Below are 17,233 nucleotides of genomic sequence, written 5' to 3' on the forward strand. Positions count from 1 at the left end.
AAGGGTCACCACTCGGAAATATTAGCTTTTCTTCTTTTTCCATGTACAATGCCTGACCTGCCAAGTATTTCCGGCAGGTTTGAATCTCTCTATTCTCTAATTGGGTCACGACATAATGGCTTGTGATAATGAAAGGAGCAACATGTGCAAAAACCTTTGCTAACATTTTAATCCATGCACCTTTTTTTTTGAAGAAAGTACTTTGTCTGGTGAAGCTTTTTCTCCCCATTATCTGTACTACTTTCACGTGTGCAATGTGAATCAGATGCCTTCTGATCTGAGCAGTAGTTGGCAGGACTCCAGAGAGTGTTGGCAGTCTTTCCTCGAGATTGCAATTCAGCTGTACCCATAACTTGCAGCTAGCTTAGTTGGGACATCTGTACCCACAGCTCTTGTAAATAACAGAGTAACTTCAAATATTTGCAGTTCTAAACCCTGGCATGTTTTCAGTTGTTGTCTAACAAATCACTGGAACTCCAATGAATTATTTTGAAAAATAACAAACATTAGTTTTAATAATTGATCTTTCTGCTTGTCTTCAGCCAATTTTTATCGCATTCACCTGAACAACTGTACTGAAGCTGACGGTAGCTCAACTTTCTTTATCATTGGTAAATCTATATTTTTCTGCCTCACTGATGACTCACTTGTTAAAAATCATTGCCTCAGTTGGTGTTGGGCAACTTTGAGACAGTTTTGTTCTCCAGTCTGTGACTCACACTATGATGACTCATTCTGAATCGATTTTGCAACTACTTTCAAAACCATTTGGATTGTATGTCCATGTCTCGAGGGTGGTGAGTGGGGGCTAAAGTTGACCAACTATACTTTTGCTCTGATTGCTGTTTAATCATTCTTGCTGGAAAATAGAGTCTTAGAATCATAGAGTCATACAGCACGGAAACAGACCCTTTGGTCCAACTTGTCCATGTCAACAAGATATCCCAATCCAATCTAGTCCCACCTGCCAGCACCTGGCCCGTATCCCTCCAAACCCTTCCTATTCATATACCCATCCAGATGCCTTTTAAATGTTGCAATTGTATCAGCCTCCAGCACTTTCTCTGGCAGCTCATTCCATACACATATCACCCTCTGAGTGGAAAAAGTTGCCTCTTAGGTCTCTTTTATATCTTTCCCATCTCACCCTAAACCTATGCCCTCTAGTTCTGGACTCCCCCACCCCAGGGAAAAGACCTTGTCTATTTATCCTATCCGTGACCCTCATAATTTTATAAACCTCTATAAGGTCACGCCTCAGCCTCCGAAATTCCAGGGTAAACAGCCCTAGCCTTTTCAACCTCTCCCTATAGCTCAAATCCTCCAACCCTAGCAACATTCTTGTAAATCTTTTCTGAACCCTTTCAAGTCTCACAACATCTTTCCAATAGGAAGGAGACCAGAATTGCATGCAATATTCCAACAGTGGCCTAACCGATGTCCTGTACAGCAGCAACATGACCTCTCAACTCCTGTACTCAATATTTTGACCAATAAAGGAAAGCATACCAAATGCCGCCTTCGCTATCCTATCTACCTGCGACTCCACTTTCAAGGAGCAATGAACTTGCACTCCGAGGTCTCTTTGTTCAGCAACACTCCCGAGGACCTTACCATTAAGTGTAGAAGTCCTGCTAAGATTTGCTTTCCCAAAATGCAGCACCTCACATTTATCTAAATTAAACTCCATCTGCCAGTGCTCAGCCCATTGGTCCATCTGATCAAAATCCCGTTGTAATCTGAGGTAACCTTCTTCACTGTCCACTGCACCTCCAATTTTGGTGTCATCAGCAAACTTACTAACTATACCTCACATCCAAGTCATTGATATAAATGAAAATAACACAACACCAGGTTATAGTCCAACAGGTGTACTCTTTTGGCTTTTCTGTTCAAAGGTTTTCTCCGGAACACCTAACTCTGGCTTTAACTTCAATTCCTATTGGAAGCCACACTTCATTTAACCTTTCCAACAGGTTTATTTGAAAGTACTAGCTTTCGGAGCACTAGTGCTTCCAAATAAACCTATTGGATGACACCTTGGTGCTGTGTGATTTTTAACATTGTACACACCAGACCAACACCAGCACCTCCAAATCATTGCTGGAAAATTTTACTTTTATGGATGCCAGGTTAACTCAGTGATATGTAAAGGAGTACTTGCATTTATGTCGTGCCTTTCATGACCTTAGGCTGTCTCAGCGTCTAGAAAGTGCACTGAAAATGAGCATAGTATCTTTAAGGAGATAGGGAATTAATATTAAATTTCCTTCATTCAATTTGAAGATATACATTTTTATGAAAAATTCAACATCCTCCATTATTTAGCTTTTATGTTGGCCTTGAAGGAAATAAATTATTTCATTATTCCTGTGTCTCCCTTTACAGATATTATGCAGTTGTAAGGTAATGCCAGTCTTACCACATCTTAGGCCTACTTTCATTAGAGTGAGACATCTTGTGGAGGTTTGTCCTGAGGGTCACTACCCCTTGGGTGAGGCAAGAGGCTGAGAAGGAGGGTCCTTCATGGTAACCTCAGCTGATGCAGGAATTGAACCCACGCTGTGGGTGGCATCATGATAGGTCCCGTGCTCCTGAGGCTTTTTACTAAAGTAATGACCAAAAGACTGAATGAGACAGTAGAGATAATCCCCAGAGAGAAGGGTTTTCTGGCAGCAACTTCGTGTTGCAATGAAAACATTGCAGTACTTGAAAATATGATAAAGAGAGCCGAGCACAACCATAAAGACCTAGCAGTAGCCTTTGCCAACCTTGCTAAAGTATTCAATGCAGTTGGACATAAATTTCTCATAGCCTTGTACTGGTAAACCTTCCTAGTGATGTCATCAACCTAACAGAAGACTCGTATTCAAACAACGCAACAGTTATTCTTGTTGTTTAGATTCGACTGAGGCACTGTTTTATGGTAGATAGATTAATGAGATCTGGACTGGGAGACCTGTCACTAAGTTCTGGAATTCTTTGCATTTGGCTCAATACAACAGTGCATTGTAATGCTATTTTGGGTGGGATGTGTGTTAAGTTAGACAAGAAGAATGTTTTTCATGGACATGGGAAATTGTGCAATTTTAGTTTGAATTTGAATAAACTTTGTATCTCACTTCCAGATGTTCCATGTTAGCAGAGCTCTGGATGCCGAGGAAGTTGTGATCCAATGACCAGTTTGCTGTACTGAACCTGTTTGGGCATACATGTGTCATCCATCTGATGAAAATGGCTGAGTCCACACATTGGCTTAAAATGTGTTTTTACAAATGGAATTAACAGGCTCCAGGACCTCTGATTGGTGACCTTGTCTTGCTAATAGATGCCAAGATTATTTCTGAGACAGCAAAGGTGGAAACTCTTCAGCTTTTTCTCCTGCCTGGAGTATGCAGCCCTGGTTTCACTAATGTAGAAAAAATGCCATGAAGATGCAGACTTGGAAAACTTGCAGTTTGTTGTTTTCAGTAAGGTCACTTTTGTTCCACATTCTCTTGCACAGCTTAGATAAAAGCTTTTGCAACATGCATGTTAATTTCAGCATCATGTAGATTGCTCCTAATTGTGGAGCCCAGACATATGAGACAATTAACAACCTTCAGTGTAACATTGTCAATGCTTGATTGACAGTATGGCCCCACTCAGGACCTTGATATTTGTCTTCCTGATGTGAACAATTCAAGTTGGTGTTCCACATATCTCTCCAGCTTTTTATTGCAGCTGGTGATTACCTCCCTTTGTTTCCAATACTCCTGAATATACACTTGATAGTCCCTCAGAATCTGCAAAGTAGTGTACATGTAAGTGGCATTGGTCCCTCTTGGATATACTGGTGTGTTTCAATGCACTTCAAATCCCTGATCGATCAAAAAAAGCTGTTTGCAGTAGAGTTTACAACAAGGCTTGCAGCATGGTTAATTTTAACATCTCTCACCGTCCCAGTTTCTAGCAATTTGTGAATTGTGAAAACAGTTTGCAATATTGATTGTATATACTCTTTGAGTGTGTTTAATACGCAGGGTTAAAATGCTGAGTTGTTTGTTTATATAAATGATGACCCATTGGTTTTGGCAGAGACCATAATAAAGCTTGTTAAGCTTTTAAATTCTCTATAATTATAGCTTCCCATGCTATAAGTCTTATTCCCAAAAGATAATGGACTATTTTTAGATTACTCTGAGTTCCTTTACTGGGTCTAGGAAGTGAGAACAGTGCTTTTTTTAGTCCCTTTTGGCATAGTCTTTGGAAAGTTCATTTCTGTGTCACTTTAGGAAGCTGAGAAATCAGAGGCCTGGTGCACTCTCATTGATTCGTCTGATATTGCTGGATGGGAAACAGGAAGTAGCTCATTACAGCCCTGGTGTATGCTCTTATGGGCTTGTTTGTATTCAGGAGCCTTGGATGACTGGAAACTCAGGCTGGATTGTGGAGACCTTCACAAGACACTAAATTGTGTCTTCCCTCTGTTATTCTTCCCACTCTAGATAACGCAGACTCAACCTAGAGATTGGGCGATAGCAATTTCTAGTGCTTAACCTAAATGGCCATTTTTGATGTGCAAGTCCAGATCGGGAGTGTAGATCAACTAGTCAGCTGTGGAGCTCAGTACCATTCAAAACTGACTATATGGTCATGCATTTACTTTCTGCTTGAAGGATTGTGCTGAATTCAAATTACCTGTTGTGTTTTCTTATGGAGCAAAATTTCAAATGAAGTCTTTTGATTGTAAAGTACTTTGGCACACCCAAAGCATTATATGCAAAGAAATTCCTTCTTATTTCATTTTTCTCTACCTTTAGCAATATCTGTACACTAGAAAGCATGGATGTGTAGAACAAGATGTGAGAGATCCTGGTCTGGTCTGATCTCCCATGATTCTGTCATAAACAGTCATGGTGTAGAGAGAAATCTGAGGAGGTTAAAATAGGAACAGCCGTCTTAAAAAGCTGAGTTGGAATGCAGCACTCATTGCTCATTATCCCAGTGGATTCTCTTTATAAATGCAGTCACTGTTAACTAATTGCAGCTGTAAACAGCTGTCCAGATTTTTTTTTAAAAAGGTTAGATTCGTGCTTCTTTTAGAAATGGAAGCAAAAATTTGCTTATTTTTTGCATTTGGATAAACAGTGATTGTTTTTTAAAATTATAATCAGAAGTTTGTCAGGGAATGCTACCAACCTAGAGTTTCCATCAAGTAATGACCTGACCTAAGATAATTTCTTAATTATAGTTTTGTACACTCACCCTGCAAAGACTCAACAACTCCTCACAATATTCTACTGATGTTACTTCCAAATTCCATATTCAAAGAAAGTTTGCAATTAGAAACTAAACTGAATTGATTTCTTCTTCATTATCAGAGTACATTTCTAAATAATCAGTTTCGTTGGATCTGTGTATTTGCAGGAAGGTTAGACTTGATGAACCCAGAGGAGGAGTGTCCGTATTGCTTGGTGTAAACGCTTCCTCTTCACCACTCATGTGGATTACCTTACAACCCATGTAGATGTCATCTTTGCTGAAGTAATGCTTCAGTTTTGGATTTCTGCGTTTTGCTCCCAAACCAAAAGACTATGTGTGGGCATCTCACAAAATGTGTGAAGCAGTTTGTGAAGGGAGGTCATTTCATTATGATCAGAGATTTAGCAATTTAAGAGATTTAAATCAGTCCTCAGAAGAAACTTGTCTTCACTTGGAGGAATACATTATTAGACTTAGACTTAGGGACCAAAAACAGAGATCATATTAACATTTACCAGCTAGGTGGCTGAAAGAAAAGACGAAATGTTAATGGGAACTGGCACATACTTAGATGATTTTTTTGTGGTAGTAAAGCTTGTTCTCACTGGTTTGTTGCAGTTCTCTCCAGTGGGTCAATAGTAATTAATCACATACCTTATGTAAGACTTCGTAATAAATGTTGCCTTGATACATCAACTAGTTAATCTATTCTTTCTGCAGATACTTGCATTTTCAAAAATTCGTTCACAGGATGATGCTGGATAGTGACATGGTCCCAAGTCAAGATGGTGTGTGGCTTAGAGGGCAGCTTGCTGGTGGTGGGGTGACCATGTATCTGCTGCTGCTGTTCTTTTAGGTGAACTGAATATGGATTTGGAAGATACTGCCTAAGAAGCCTTTGTTGTTGCAGTGTATCTTGGAGGTATACTGCTGTCATTTTGCATCGATGGTGGAGAGTTTGTTGAATGTGTTAGTCGGGGTGCCAGTCAAACAGTTAGTTGGGGTGCCAGTCAAAACTTTGTCTTGTATGTTTTTGAGCTTGAGTGTTGTTGCAGCTGTATTTGTCCAAGCAAGTGGTGAGCATTCCATCCCACTCCTAACTTGTGCCTTGTAGATGATGGACAGACTTTGAGTCAGAAGGTGAGTTATTTAGTGCAAAATTCCTAGCCACTGACCCACTCTTGTAGCAACAGTACAGTATTTTGACACCTATGGCCTATATGAACTTTGTGACTAACAGTTTGTCAACATTACTTATCCAAGATGGCGGTGGACCATATGTATGTGTATGCATCTGTGTGCATATATAAAATGGCATTGCAACACCTTAGTACAAATTGTGTGGAAGAACTAATACATGTGCTTCTCAACCCAAGATGTGTTACTGGTACATCGCATATAAAAGGATACCGAGGAAAAGAGTCAGGCCCATTAAGGACCACAGTGGTATTTTGTATGTGGAACCAGAGGATGTAGGTTCCAAATGAAGACTTTGGGTTGGTATCTGTAGCACAGAGTCTGTAATACAATAAAGAAATTAACATCGAGAGGAGGTTCTCAGTGATCTGCAGGTTTAAAATTCGATAAATATTCAGAGCTGGATGAAATGTATCTCAGGTTGTTGAGTGAGGCAAGGGAGGAAATAGCATTTTCAATTCTTTTTTGGCCACAGGAGAGGTGTCAGAGGACTGGAGAACAACCAATGTGGTACCGTTATTAAAGAAAGGAGCAAGGGATAAACCAAGAACCTAAGGCCAGTCAGACCAACTAAGGTGGTGTGAAACTATTGGAAGCAATTCTGAGGGACAGAATTAATCTACAGTTGGAGAGGCAAGGAGTTATCAGTAATAGTCAGCATGGTTTTGTTAAAGGGAGTTCATGTCTGACACCAACTTGATTGAATTTTTTGAAGAGGTGGCTCAGTGTATAGATGAGAGTAATGTTATTGATATGATCTATTTGGACTTGAGCAAAGCTTTTATAAGGTTCCACATTGAAAACTGACAGCAAAGTCCATGGGATTTAAAGAAATTTGGCAAATTGAATCCACATTTGGCTAAGTGGCAGAAAGTAAAAGGTGATAGTTGAGGAGTATTTTTCTGACTGGGGTATCAAAAAGAGAGTAAGATAACCTTAGATTACAAAAGGATGTAGACCAACTGGTCAGATGGGCTGATCATACGTAAATGGAATTCAATCCAGATAAATGTGAGATAATGCAATTATCTCTCATTTATCTGGACAAGAAATGTAGTTTTTCCTTCTATAAAGGACATTAATGAACCAGATGTTTTTGATGATAATCAATAATGGTTTTGCGGTTACCATTAGACTATCTTTGTAGTTCAGATATTGTTTATTGTGGTGTATCTTCTGTCAGTGTACTCGAAAAGGAAGTCAGTGCTATTGTCATCATCTGGAAGTGGCATTAGTGTACTCACTATGGATATCTCCACTGCTGTACTGCTGGCTGCCCCATTGCCAATTCTCTGACTGCTCCCTCGTCATGCTATTGCTTACCCCCTTATCAGCCCGCTGGCTGTCCACCTTCCTGTCTCGCTCACCATCCTCCTGGCTGCCTTTCTGGTGCTGCACATTCCATAGCGGTATGCTAAAGACAATTGGTCATTGACTTGAAGAGGATCGATTTCAGGATTAAGAGGTATTTGATAGAACTGGACTGTTCCGTGGGTCAGGCACTTCCCATTGTTTTGTAGCAAAGGTAGCAAGTCTACACTTTGAATTGAGAGATTATGCCACTGCATCAGTATAGATTCATAGGACAAATTGCAGGTGTCTGCCAGGTCTCTAGTCAGGCATTGAGCAATTTTACTCACTAGCAGTCACTTTGCAAGCTTTGTAACTGTGTGGACTATGTGTGCACCCACTGCAGTGGGAACAAACACCTTTTTATTAATTAAGTTCAAATTTCACCATCTGCGGTATTGGGATTCTAACCCATTACTAGAGAACAATAGCCTGGTTTCTGGATTGCTAGACCACTGCACCATTCCCTTTCCTGAGCTTTAAGTAAATTAGCATAACATAAGATTGTTTTCAAGATTTGTATAATTATATTTGATGGATTAGGAGTAAGTTTTAAACTGGTTTAACAATGTAGTCTGGTTCTACACTTGTATGTATTCTACATTTGGATGCATGGAACATTTATTGCTTTAGATGTCTTGACAGACCATATTGCTCTAGCATTCATCAATGTTGCCAGTCCTGATTAAACTTCTGATGTTCTAATATTGTTGGCTGCATTTATCAAATGTGATATGCAGCTTATTGTGCTGAACATTATTAATGAGAACCATCCCCTGGAAAATGACTTTTGTTTTCTCATTTAATTTTAATCAAATTGTTTGGACTTCTTATGGAGTACCTGGCCAACACTTGATAATATCCCTCAGCGGAGAACCATTCATCCATCCTTGAAGATTATATCCATTTGGGAAATATAGAAACAAGTTACTAATTTAGTTTTAGGCGTCGTGCACTTGAGCTGATCATTGTGATTTTGACTGGGTAGTTGAATGACCCCCCTGTACCAGGTTAGTTGAGGTCCTGACTCCTGATCACAATCCAAATACTTCTGTTTAAAAGTACAGATACATGGCTTCCAATGAAGACCAGACTAGGCTTCTGTGTGCATGATACCTCTGCCAGCCACCAATCAACAGTCATTCGTCTGCTAAGATATTACATGGCAGCTAGCTCCATGGAGCCATACTGTGACAGTAGGTGCTTTCCAAAGATAAAAGGAACTAACGTCACAATACGGTGCTCAGGACACTTTGCTATCTCTAATAGTGACATTGGTGTACACAATATGCTCAACTTTTCAGAGTGAACTTTTTGAAAAGATAGATTATGAGCCTTCAACTAACATATTAACCTTTTTTCTCATTCACTCATGGGCTTGGGGGGTCATTGGTTGGAATCATAAAATTGCTACAGTGTGAAGCAGGCCATTCAGCCTATCAAGTCCATGCTGACCCTCCAAAGAGCATCCCACCCAGATCCACACGCCCTTCTCTTTCTATATAATCCTGCATTTCCCATAATCCACCTAGCCAGCACGTCCATGACACTATTGGCAATTTAGCATGGCAGTGGGTGGAAACTGGAGGTAACCCACACAGAAATGGGGAGAACCTGCTCTTGTAGCCATTATATGTATATGGAAAGTGTAATTGAGTTTCTGGTTAATGGACCCCCCTCCCAGGATGTTGATCGAGGGGGTTTCAGCGATAGTAATGCCATTGAATGCCAAGTGGTGATTGTTAGATGGTCATTGCCTGTCATTTGTGTTACACAAATGTTACTTACTACTTGTCAGCCCAAGCGTTAATATTGCCCAGGTCTTGTAACATTTGAACATGGACTATTTCACTACCCGAGGAATTATGAATAGTGCTGAACATTGTACAGTCATTGGTGAACATCCCCACTCCTCTCCTTTATAATGGAGGAATGGTCAGTGATGAAGCAGCTGAAGGTGGTTATGCCTAGGTCAATCCCCTATTGTAGCAATATGCCTCCTGTACTAGGCCTGGTCCTCAGATTCCTCTGGTACCTGCCACTGTGATCTCCTACAGTTTGTAACCCATGGGTAAGGAGAGGTACCTGACTGTGAGCTGGGAGGTCTAAAGCAGAGATATCCTGGAGCTGAGATAATTGACCTACAACAACCACACTCATCTTCCTATGTGCTTGGTATGACTCCAACCAGCAGAGATTTTGACTGTTAATGCCTGTTGATTCCAATTTTGCTAGGGCTCCTAATGTCACACTCAGTCAAATACAGTCTTGATGACACGGGCTGTCTCTCTCACCTTACCTCTGGAATTCATCTCGTGTCCACGTTCAAACTAAGGCTGTAGTTCCCTAACTGGCAATGATTGCACCAAAAGTTATTAATTCAGTGTTGAGTGCTATGGCTATTTTCAAGGTAGCACCACCCATGGTCAAGTTTTCATATGTAAATTTATGCTAATTGGCTACATAAATGTATGCGCGCATGTGTGTGTGTGCGTGCACACGAAAGCCAGTCAGTGTCTCTGTGGGAAAACCAGCCATTTATATTTATTTGTATAAGAAGTTATACATTTCATTAAAGAACCACAGACAGTGAATGAGTGCAAATTTGTCCTTTTGTCATGTTTGTGGAAGAACTGGAGGAGCAGGAATAAAATGCAGATTTCATTTATAATGATACAAATGTTTAAATTGTGTAAGACTCTTTGTTCCTGGATGATGATCAAACTTGGTAACTACTTCCTTGCCAACCTGTTGTAAGTAGTGTATGTATCAGACGTAGCTCAGTAGATATAATCACTGAATCATAGAATCCCTCCAGTGTGGAAGCAGGCCATTTGGCCGATCAAGGCCACACTGACCCTTCGAAGAGCATCCCACCCAGATTTTCTTGCCACCCTATCCCTGTAACCCTGCTAATCTATCACCCTGCACATCCCTAGACACTATGGAGTAATTATTTGCAAGACTTGTTTCCCAGAGCTGTCACTCAGCCGCGATCCTAACTGGTCCTACATGAGAATCATTACAATCTAGTGAAAATGAATGCACTGAAAACATTATCCATTTAAAAAATAATTCAACAGGATTAGTAGATAGGATAAATTGGTCTCAAATCTTGAGGTTAAAGTATGCATGTGGCTAAACAAAAACAGTGATTCCTGATTTTTAAAGCTTTTGACAATGGAGCAGCAAAATCATTCTCACTGTGCCACATCGCAGACAAAAGTTTCTCTCTTTATTTGACTTCCCTTTAAGTTAGCCTAGCATTGGATAAAACAACTGCAATATTGTACTTCCCTGCTGAGACTAAGACAAAGTTGTTTTACAGCTGTTGCTTGACCTGACTGGAGGTGAGTGTCTTTTTCTCTGGCTCCAAGCAATAGAATCATGCCAGACTGTACTGGCACATATTACAGTTGACATCAAATGAATTACCTTAATCAAAATATATCAATGATTAGTGAAATACTCAATGTATCCAATCGTTATCTCTGAGGCATAATAGCTTAGAAAGCTCTAGTAATTTAAATTTCTATTTCCTGGTTTCACTGACTTGTTATTTAAGCCTCATGGTTGCTTGATTTAAACTAGTAGCAGTATTTTTTTAACAAATCTTATCAAGGTCTCTCCATGGAGGCATAGTCAGATGGTAAGTTAGTGTAAGCCCTGCCTTCAGAGATATGGTATATTTTCTAACAGAAATTATGGTAATCTACAAGGTAGGTTTTGTGATTGCTGAACTTTGTTTAATGTTTGTACGTTATGCAGAATTAAAGTAGCAGCTTTACAGGTTGAAGGATCTGTCTGGAACCTGGGAATCTTGTTGCGGGATCACAATTTGCATTTATAACTTTTCTACAGCTATCAAAAATGTGCAACTTATCAAGAGGTTGCCATTCACTGTAGTTAGAACCGCAGATTTGTGTTGACTAAATCAAATTCCATTTCCATAGCATCATATTTCAAGATTTTTGCCAGTGGTTTTTGAATTGCAATGGGTGGTTCTATTCCTTTTTCTGTGAAAATTAATACCCATGATCTTATCGATAATCAAATAAAACCAAATAAGAATTAACTTGTGTAAGATGAAGAATGACATAACTGGTAGTCAAAACAAAACGTTGGTTTGTTGATTGAATGTGGTACTCTCTCAAGAAATCTCAGTGCAATGATTCCTTAACTTTCTGTGTCAGATGTGCGGGTTGGACCAGAAGTAATAACTGACCCAGCCTTCCTGGTGACAAGGTAAGCAATGATTTTTTACGATTGTAACTTTTCCAATCCTTTATGGGTTCTTTCTCACTTCATCTGTGTGTCGCAGTTTCAAAAAAGTTCTGTTTTTAACTTTTGCTTTGAAAAGTTCAATTAAAGACTTTAACCAGACTTTATAAAAAATCTTAAAGTAAGGAAACACTTAGGAAGCAGCGACCATAATATGGTAGAGTTCAGTATGCAGTTTGAAAGAGAGAAGGCAAAATCTGATGTAATGGTGTTACAGTTAAATAAAGGTAATTATGAGGACATGAGAGAGGAACTGACGAAAATAGACTGGAAGCAGAGCCTAGCAGGGAAGACAGTAGAGCAAAAATGGCAGGAGTTTGTGGGTAAAATTGAGGACACTGTACAGAGATTCATCCCCAAGAAGAGAAAGATTATCCGGGGAGGGATTAGACAGCCATGGCTGACAAAGGAAGTCAGGAAATCTATGAAAGAAAAAGAGAGAGCCTATAAAGTGGCCAAGAGCACTGGGAAATCAGAAGATTGGGAAGGCTACAAAAACAAACAGAGGATAACAAAGAGAGAAATAAGGAAGGAGAGGATCAAATATGAAGGTAGGCTAGCCAGTAATATTAGAAATGATAGTAAAAGTTTCTTTCAATACGTAAGAAACAAACGACAGGCAAGCGTAGACATTGGGCCACTTCAAACTGCTGCTGGAAGCCTAGTGATGGGAGATAAGGAAATAGCAGGAGAACTTAATAAGTACTTTGCGTCAGTCTTCACAGTGGAAGACATGAGTAATATCCCAACAATTAAAGAGAGTCAGGGGGCTGAGTTGAGTATGGTTGCCATTACAAAAGAGAAAGTGCTAGAAAAGCTAAAAGGTCTTAAAATTGATAAATCTCCTGGCCCTGATGGGTTACATCCTAGAGTTCTGAGGGCGGTGGCTGAGGAAATAGCGGAGGCGTTGGTTGAGATCTTTCAAAAGTCACTGATGTCAATGAAAGTCCTGGATGATTGGACGATCGCTGTTGTAACCCCCTTGTTCAAGAAAGGATCAAGACAAAAGATGGAAAATTATAGGCCAATTAGCCTAACCTCGGTTGTTGGTAAATTCTAGAATCCATCATTAAGGATGAGATTTCTAAATTCTTGGATGAGCAGGGTCGGATTAGAGCAAGTCAACATGGATTTAGTAAGGGGAGGTCGTGCTTGACAAACCTGTTGGGATTCTTTGAAGAAGTGACAAGTAGGTTAGACCGGGGAAACCCAGTGGATGTGGTCTACCGAGACTTCCAAAAGGCCTTTGATAAGGCCTTTGATAAGGTGCCACACGGGAGGCTGCTGAGCAAGGTGAGGGCCCATGGTGTTCGAGGTGAGCTACTAGTATGGATTGAGGATTGGCTGTCTGACAGAAGGCAGAGAGTTGGGATAAAAGGTTCTTTTTCGGAATGGCAGCCGGTGACAAGCCGTGTCCCGCAGGGTTCAGTGTTGGGGCCACAGCTGTTCACATTATATATTAATGATCTGGATGAAGGGACTGGGGGCATTCTAGCAAAGTTTGCTGATGATACAAAGTTAGGTGGACAGGCAGGTAGTACTGAGGAAGTGGGGAGGCTGCAGAAGGAACTAGACAGTTTGGAGGAGTGGTCCAGGAAATGGCTGATGGAATTCAATGTGAGCAAATGCGAGATCTTGCACTTTGGAAAAAAGAATAGAAGCATGGACTACTTTCTAAACGGTGAGAAAATTTGTAAAGCCAAAGTACAGAGGGATCTGGGAGTGCTAGTTGAGGATTCTCTAAAGGTAAACATGCAATTTGAGTCAGTGATTAAGAAAGCGAATGCAATGTTGTCAATCATCTCAAGAGGGTTGGAATATAAAAGCACCGTTGTGCTACTGAGACTTTATAAAGCTCTGGTTAGGCCCCATTTGGAGTACTGTGTCCAGGTTTGGTCCCCACACCTCAGGAAGGACATACTGGCACTGGAGAGTGTCCAGTGGAGATTCACACGGATGATCCCTGGAATGGTAGGTCTAATATATGAGGAACGACTGAGGATCCTGGGATTGTATTCATTGGAGTTTAAAAGATTAAGGAGAGATCTAATAGAAACCTACAAGATAATACATGGCTTGGAGAGGGTGGACGCTAGGAAATTGTTTCCGTTAGGTGAGGAGACTAGGACCCATGGACACAGCCTTAGAATTAGAGGGGGTAAATTCAGAACAGAAATGCGGAGACATTTCTTCAGCCAGAGAGTGGTGGGCCTGTGGAATTCATTGCCACAGAGTGCAGTGGAGGCTGGGACGCTAAATGTCTTCAAGGCAGAAATTGATAAATTCTTGATGTCACAAGGAATTAAGGGCTACGGGGAGAATGCGGGTAAGTGGAGTTGAAATGCTCATCAGCCATGATTGAATGGCGGAGTGGACTCGATGGGCCGAATGGCCTTACTTCCGCTCCTATGTCTTATGGTCTTATAGTCTTAAAGGCAATTTTAGGTGAAATGTTGGTACAAGTTATGTTATGCAAAACTGCTGGCATATCCAAGGTAAGAAAATTCTTCTGCCCTCGGGAGATCTTCTTTTCCTAGCCCACAAAGTTACATGTGTTCCAAGGTTCGTCCCTGTTGAGCCTTGAAATTTCATCTTTCTGGATCCTTGCTAAGTTCGTGTTGACCACGAGATACTCTTAACCAAATTCCCATCAAAATGTGACCACTAGCTTTGCTTTTCTGTATTCAATTTTAGCTGATATTGTTAATAAATGGCTCTTTCTTGTCAGGTGCTTATCCTTCTTCCCACTCCCACCCACCACAACAACACCCACATCTCCAGCCTCGAAAACTAACCTCCCATTTTCAACACTTCAAAGTCCTTGAATATATGGTTAGTTTCCCATTTTCCTGGAACACTGTGATTCAGTCCATCCAGTTCAGGGCTTTTGCCCGAAATGTCAATTTTCCTGCTCTTCGGATGCTGCCTGACCTGCTGTGCTTTTCCAACACCACTTTAATCTTGACTTTAATGAGAAGGGTCTGAAGTGACATTCCATGTGAATTTGAGAGAAATGTATTCCTTCTTATCTTCCTCGATTTATCTGCACTCTTTACCAGGTTGAGCATCCTCCTTCATGCCTTTTCCCCCACATCAGCTTTAGAGCTTTGACTTATATTTATCCAGTTATAGTCAGAGATTGTGCAGAAATAGTTTCTTTTCCTGCTCTGCACCATTAAGTATGGTGATTCCCTAAAAATGTATCTTGATCTCTTTCTATTCCTTATATACACACTGCTGTTTGATAACATCAACCCTATGTACCACCCCCTCTCAAGACTCTTCTCATATTTTTATGTTGTCAGTCTGCCTATCCAGAACTGTGTGAGCTGAAGATTTCTTCAGCTAGACACTAGGCAAGTCAAAACCTTGGTCTTTGGACTCTATTAAATGCTCTGTTCCCTGATCATCAATCATATTCCTCAAACTTAACAACTGCCTAAGCTTGATTGAGACTGTTCACATATTTAGTGTTATATTTGACCCTAAATTTAGCTTCTGATCACGTACAGCATCATCACAAACACCTTTGTAATATAGGCTGACTGTGCACCAGCCTTAGGTCATCTGTTGCTGAAACACTCATCCATGCCTTTGCAACCTGTTGTCTTGGTTTTCCTAGTGTGCTGGCTGGTATCTCCCATCTTCCACTCTGTGTAAACGTAAGGCCATTCAAAATGTTTTGTTGCAGTGTTCTTATTCACACCAAGATCTGCTCATCCCACATCCTTCTACCCTTCTGATGAAGCAACACCTTGACTTTATAATCTCATCAAGTTCTTGTTTTCCGCCATGGTCTTGCCCTACTCAATCACTGTAATCTCCTTGAGCAGTAAACCTCTCAGATATTGCACTCCAAGAATTGAGACCTCTTGTTCTTCTCAAATTTCATTCATTCCACCATTGGTAACTATACATTCAGTTGCCATGGTAAAAACAAGGACTGCAGATGCTGGAAACCAGATTCTGGATTAGTGGGGCTGGAAAAGCACAGCAGTTCAGGCAGCATCTGAGGAGCAGTAAAATCGACGTTTCTGGCAAAATCCCTTCATCAGGAATACAGGCAGAGTGCCTGAAGGGTGGAGAGATAAATGAGAGGCGGGTTGGGGTGGGGAGAAAGTAGCATAGAGTACAATAGGTGAGTGGGGGAGAGGATGAAGGTGATAGGTCAGGGAGGAGGGTGGATGGATAGGTGGAAAAGAAGATCGGCAGGTAGGACAAGTCATGGGGACAGTGCTGAGCTGGAAGGTTGGAACTGGGGTGAGGTGGGGGAAGAGGAAATGAGGAAACTGTTGAAGTCCACATTGATGCCCTGGGGTTGAAGTGTTCCGAGGCGGAAGATGAGGCGTTCTTCCTCCAGGCGTCTGGTGGTGAGGGAGCGGCGGTGAAGGAGGCCAAGGGCCTCCATGTCCTCGGCAGAGTGGGAGGGGGAGTTGAAATGTTGGGCCATAGGACGGTGTGGTTGATTGGTGCGGGTGTCCCAGAGATGTTTCCTAAAGCGCTCTCCTCGGAGGTGTCCAGTCTCCCCAATGTAGAGGAGACCGCATTGGGAGCAACGGATACGATAAATGATATTGGTGGATGTCATGACCTGGAGCTCTTTAATTCCATGTGAAACTTCCATGGCTCTCTGTCTGCTGTTTTCAGATACTGCTTTAAACCTTTGTTAAAATTTCTGATTGGTTCTCCTACTGCTTATGTGGCTGTGTGTCAAATTGGATTTGACAATAGTCCTGTGAAGTGTGTCAGGGTATTTCACTTGAGTAGTGCTGGTGTATAAATGCCACAACTTATTCTTGTTGATTAGAGATGCTTCCACCTATATCATATTTTTTTGACAGTGTGGACTAAACTTAATTTCTCCTGAAAAAGCTTTGGCCTTGAAATTTTTGTCTTTTTGGCCCTTCCACTTTAAAGGTGCTAACTCTTGCTGGATTCAGGCTCAGTGTATTTGGAAAATATTCTACTACTGTTCACAAATGGCCAATTCCATGTGCAAGCCTGGATATTAAAGCTCAGGAAGTTGTTTGAATCATAGTCCTGTTGTGTTTTCATTTGCGATCCATATTTGTATCTTCTAATAAAAGTGTTGGGTAGTGAGCAACAGTGTGGAGTAATTTTCCCAGGGTTTTTTTGAGGCCAACTGTCATATTTCTACTGC

At 40.9% G+C, this 17,233-nt stretch overlaps 1 protein-coding gene across 1 annotated transcript in view; it reads left to right on the top strand.

The window, feature by feature from the left end:
* imp3 (IMP U3 small nucleolar ribonucleoprotein 3) overlaps positions 1 to 17,233 on the top strand; it is a 264,779-nt gene that overhangs the window by 174,403 nt on the left and 73,143 nt on the right. The window contains exon 5 of the mRNA XM_087990922.1: positions 11,985 to 12,036. Coding sequence (XP_087847048.1) covers positions 11,985 to 12,036 — 52 coding nt within the window. The remainder of the gene's footprint in view (positions 1 to 11,984; positions 12,037 to 17,233) is intronic.

This window comes from Chiloscyllium plagiosum, unplaced genomic scaffold, assembly GCF_037043375.1.
Source record: "Chiloscyllium plagiosum isolate Xiang-an unplaced genomic scaffold, Cpla_swu_hap1 HiC_scaffold_9, whole genome shotgun sequence".
NCBI lineage: Eukaryota > Metazoa > Chordata > Chondrichthyes > Orectolobiformes > Hemiscylliidae > Chiloscyllium > Chiloscyllium plagiosum.